General features: G+C 49.4%; 1 protein-coding gene across 1 annotated transcript; it reads right to left on the reverse strand.

The window, feature by feature from the left end:
• Positions 1 to 253: 253 nt before the first annotated feature.
• Positions 254 to 1,387, reverse strand: LOC135196473 (uncharacterized). The gene is made up of 2 exons (XM_064223326.1): positions 809 to 1,387; positions 254 to 664 (listed from the first exon to the last, which is right to left on the reverse strand). Exons 1-2 carry the CDS (start codon positions 1,385 to 1,387, stop codon positions 254 to 256), a joined length of 990 nt encoding a protein of 329 aa, XP_064079396.1.
• Positions 1,388 to 3,720: the final 2,333 nt, after the last annotated feature.

Consider the following 3,720-nt stretch of genomic DNA (forward strand, 5'->3'; position numbering starts at 1 on the left):
TCTTTCCTTCCTCCATGGGGCGGACGTGTTCCTATATTATTTTCTTCATGGCTGCTTCGTCCTTCTTGTATTGGTGGTGCATGAAGGCTTTATAGAAAAGTTTGATATCCTCCGGGGGTGGAATGTTCCTTCTCTCTTCCTCCGTCATGTACCACTTGTCAAGGGCAGCTCGTGTTTCTCGGTTTACGAGTTTATTCGAGTATCCATTGTTGATTAGCATCTGGGATGCTCGGTCGAGTTCGAGGTGTGTGTCCTACCATGTCGAACAGTGCGAGAGGGCCCTCCTGACGAAGGCCCTGACGGTGGTGGTCTTGAACCACGCAGGACACTCACTATCTCCATTTAGACAAAGTCCAAGGTTCGTAGCTTTGGTGTAAACTGTAGTCACCAACTTCTGATTCGTCTTCGTGACAAGGACGTCGAGGAAGGGGAGCCGATCGTCGCTGCTGTACTCGACTGTGAAGTTGAGTGCGCTGTGTTGCAGGAACTGCTGCCAAAGGGCTTCTACCTCATCCTCGCAGTCGGCTTGCACGAAGATATCATCGATATAGCGTCCATATGTGCGGGGACATCTATGTTGCGAGAAGACCCTTTCTTCCGTTTCACCCATGTAGAAGTTAGCGAAGAGGACTCCTAAGGGGGACCCCATCGCTACGCAGTACATCTGTCGGTGGGTGATGAAAGGGGCTCTCTTCGTACAGATATCCAGCAGAGTTCTTAAAAAATCTTCTGGGATGTTAGGGGGTCTCATATCGGGATTCCTATATACCCGCTCCATGATGATCCCAATCGTCTCGTCGACTGGGACGTTGGTGAATAGAGACTCAACGTCTAAGGACACCATGGTTCCCGCACCGGAGGAGTCACGGATCTTCTCCAAAAATTCCACCGATGATGTGAGGCAGTATCTGGAGGGGATATATGGAGTCAGGATTTTATTAAGGCGTTTGGCCAGAGCGTAAGTCGGGGCGGGCGTTTGGCTGATGATCTGGCATATTGGGTTGCCTTCCTTGTGGGTCTTCTCGTTCCTGTATAGGTAGCCGAGGCTATAGTCACCTTGGATGGGTGGGAGATGTGTGGCATTCGTAGCGGCATTCACAGCTGTGATGACCCGGTTGGCGTTGTGTTTGATTTCTTCCGTCGGGTTCTTCGTAAGTCTCTCAAACTTGGAGACATTAGACAAGATGGCGGCGAGTTTCTCGAAGTATTCCAAAGTGCTGATGAGCACGAACGCGGCTGTCTTGTCTGCACGCCTTACAGGGATCTCTTCCCTCTTCTTCAGATCTACGGCTACCTCCTTCATCTCTTTGGTGTAAATACCGCTCAAGTATGACCCCCTGTCCATAAGGGCCTCTGCTAGCAGAAGTGGTTGAAGGGCATCCGTCATTGTCAGGATCTCCTTGGCTTCCAACTGCTGAATCTAGTCGAGGAGCATCTCGATCTCCAGGCGCTTCTCGTGTTTCTTCGGTTTTGACATGAAGTGGCACTTTAGCCCGAGGTTTAATATGTCATTTTGTTCAGGGGTGGGCTGGTATGCAGTGAGGTTGATATACCTCTGCGTCTTTTCTTGGATGCGTAGCTTACCGCCGTTCAGGGCGAAAAGTTTGTGGGTTACACCCCTAACCCAGTTACGCATGTCTTCCTCGCTTAGCAGGTAAGGTGCGCTTTAATTTCCTCGTAGGTAGAAGGCTTGCACTGGTCCTCCGCTCGGTCGTCTGGTTGGAGGTGGTGGTCTCTTGTAGGTGTGTCGTATCTGGTATTGTCATCAGGATCAGGGCGGACAGCTTCAGCACGTATTTCCGCCCATTCCTCTCGCAGGAGGTGATGTTCCTCCTTCAGGGTCTTGATATCGGCAGTCTTCTCCCGTAGTTGCCGCTGTAGGAGGGACATTCTGAAGTCCCTGGTCCTTTCTTCATTTCTTGCTGTGGGGTCATGCACCCTGATGTTTGTATATTTCGGAAGGAGACCCTCTCGTACGCATTTTTTGTTAAAAATGACTGCTGCTTCAGCACTATTAATCTTGTAAAGAGTCTTCTCTATCTTTCTGATGACGGATTTCTCATTGTTGCTAAAGCAGTCTAACGTTGTCTACTGATACGGATGCCCCGCCCAAGGATGTCCTGGGATTTACATCGGCATGACGACGATGCGCCTGTCAAAAAGGATCTCCTGCCACGCCCAGGAGGGCGCCATTAGGCAGCACACCCTTGCAGTACACCAGAGAAATATCTCGAGAGACGACATCGTCAGGAATACTAACATCATCGGGAGAGCACCTGACCCACAACCTCTGCGTCTCCTAGAAGAGCTGCTTATCCTCGAACAAAAGCCTCCCCTTAATACTACCCAAGAAGCGACATGTGTGAAGAGGACCACACCCCTCCCCCCCAACGAAAGTACCAGTGCGCATGAAACAAACACCGGACATGAAAATAATACCAGGGGTGACGTCACTCAGGTAGAAGCCAATCAAGAGCCTCCCGGTGATACCCCAAGCCTGAGAAGGCCTGCAAGACTTGTAAACGCCCGCCGTATGAGTCACCTTCCCAGGAACCAATGAAAACCCGACCTGCCGGAAAGGTGCTCTGACTGTACTCAATCAGTTATCGCTTGATAATGTCCTTTGGATCAGGAGGAAACGTCGCATTGGGGAGAGAGAGAGAGAGAGAGAGAGAGAGAGAGAGAGAGAGAGAGAATTTTATAAGCAATAATAAATCAAATGACTCAGCCGAATTTTACCATGCCCTTTGGTGCGTTGCTCGCCAGCCTAAGCAGCAATGATCTCCTGCCACGCCCAGGAGGGCACCATTAGGCAGCACGCCCTTGCAGTACACCAGAGAAACATCACGAGACAACATTGTCAGGAATATTAAGATCATCGGGAGAGCACCTGACCCACGACATCTGCGTCTCCTAGAAGCGCTGCTTATCCTCGAACAAAAGCCTCCCCTTAATACCACCCAAGAAGCGTTCCTAATACCGACGTGTGTGAGGAGGACCACACCCCTCCCCCCCAACGAAAGTACCAGCACACATGAAACAAACACCAGACATGAGAATGATAGCAGGGGTGACGTCACTCAGGTAGAAGCCAATCAAGAGGCTCCCGGTGATACCCCCAGCCTGAGAAGGTCTGCAAGACTCGTAAACACCCACTGTATGAGTCACCTTCCCAGGAACCAATGAAAACCCGACCTGCCGGAGAGGTGCTCTGACCGTACTCAAGAACCCGCAACATCACCATATAAGAAGATGGACTCGCCACTGGAATGAGTTCAAAACAAATACGGGCTGCTCTACGAGCAAGAGCCCGTGCTGGCACAAGGCCAGCTTAATCTTAAACAACAACCACTGGAATTCAGTCCCAAAGCCGTTATCGCTTGATAATGTCTTGTGGATCAGGAGGAAACGTCGCGTTGGAGAGAGAGAGAGAGAGAAAGAGAGAATTGTACAAGCAATAATAAATCAAATGAATCAACCGAATTTTGCCATGCCCTTTGGTGCGTTGCTCGCCAGTCTAAGCAACAACGAGAAAGCCGTCATCAGAAAGATAGAGAAGACTCTTTACAAGATTAATAGTGATGAAGCAGCAGTAATTTTTAACAAAATAATATTAATAATAATAATAATTAATAATAATAATAATAATAATAATTAGAATTTCAAGTCAATGGCCCCTGTGGTGGTGGTGGTGGACGGGTTTCTACATGGATAGGTTTC

Source organism: Macrobrachium nipponense, chromosome 17 (assembly GCF_015104395.2).
Source record: "Macrobrachium nipponense isolate FS-2020 chromosome 17, ASM1510439v2, whole genome shotgun sequence".
In the NCBI taxonomy this organism is placed as follows: domain Eukaryota; kingdom Metazoa; phylum Arthropoda; class Malacostraca; order Decapoda; family Palaemonidae; genus Macrobrachium; species Macrobrachium nipponense.

Excerpts from the sequence above, each read along its gene's own strand:
- LOC135196473 (XM_064223326.1), bottom strand. The coding sequence starts at position 1,387 with ATGACGGATGCCCTTCAACCACTTCTGCTAGCAGAGGCCCTTATGGAC. Across the intron at positions 665-808 it reads TTGAGTCTCTATTCACCAAC|ATGTACTGCGTAGCGATGGG; the intron begins GTCCCAGTCGAC and ends ACCCACCGACAG.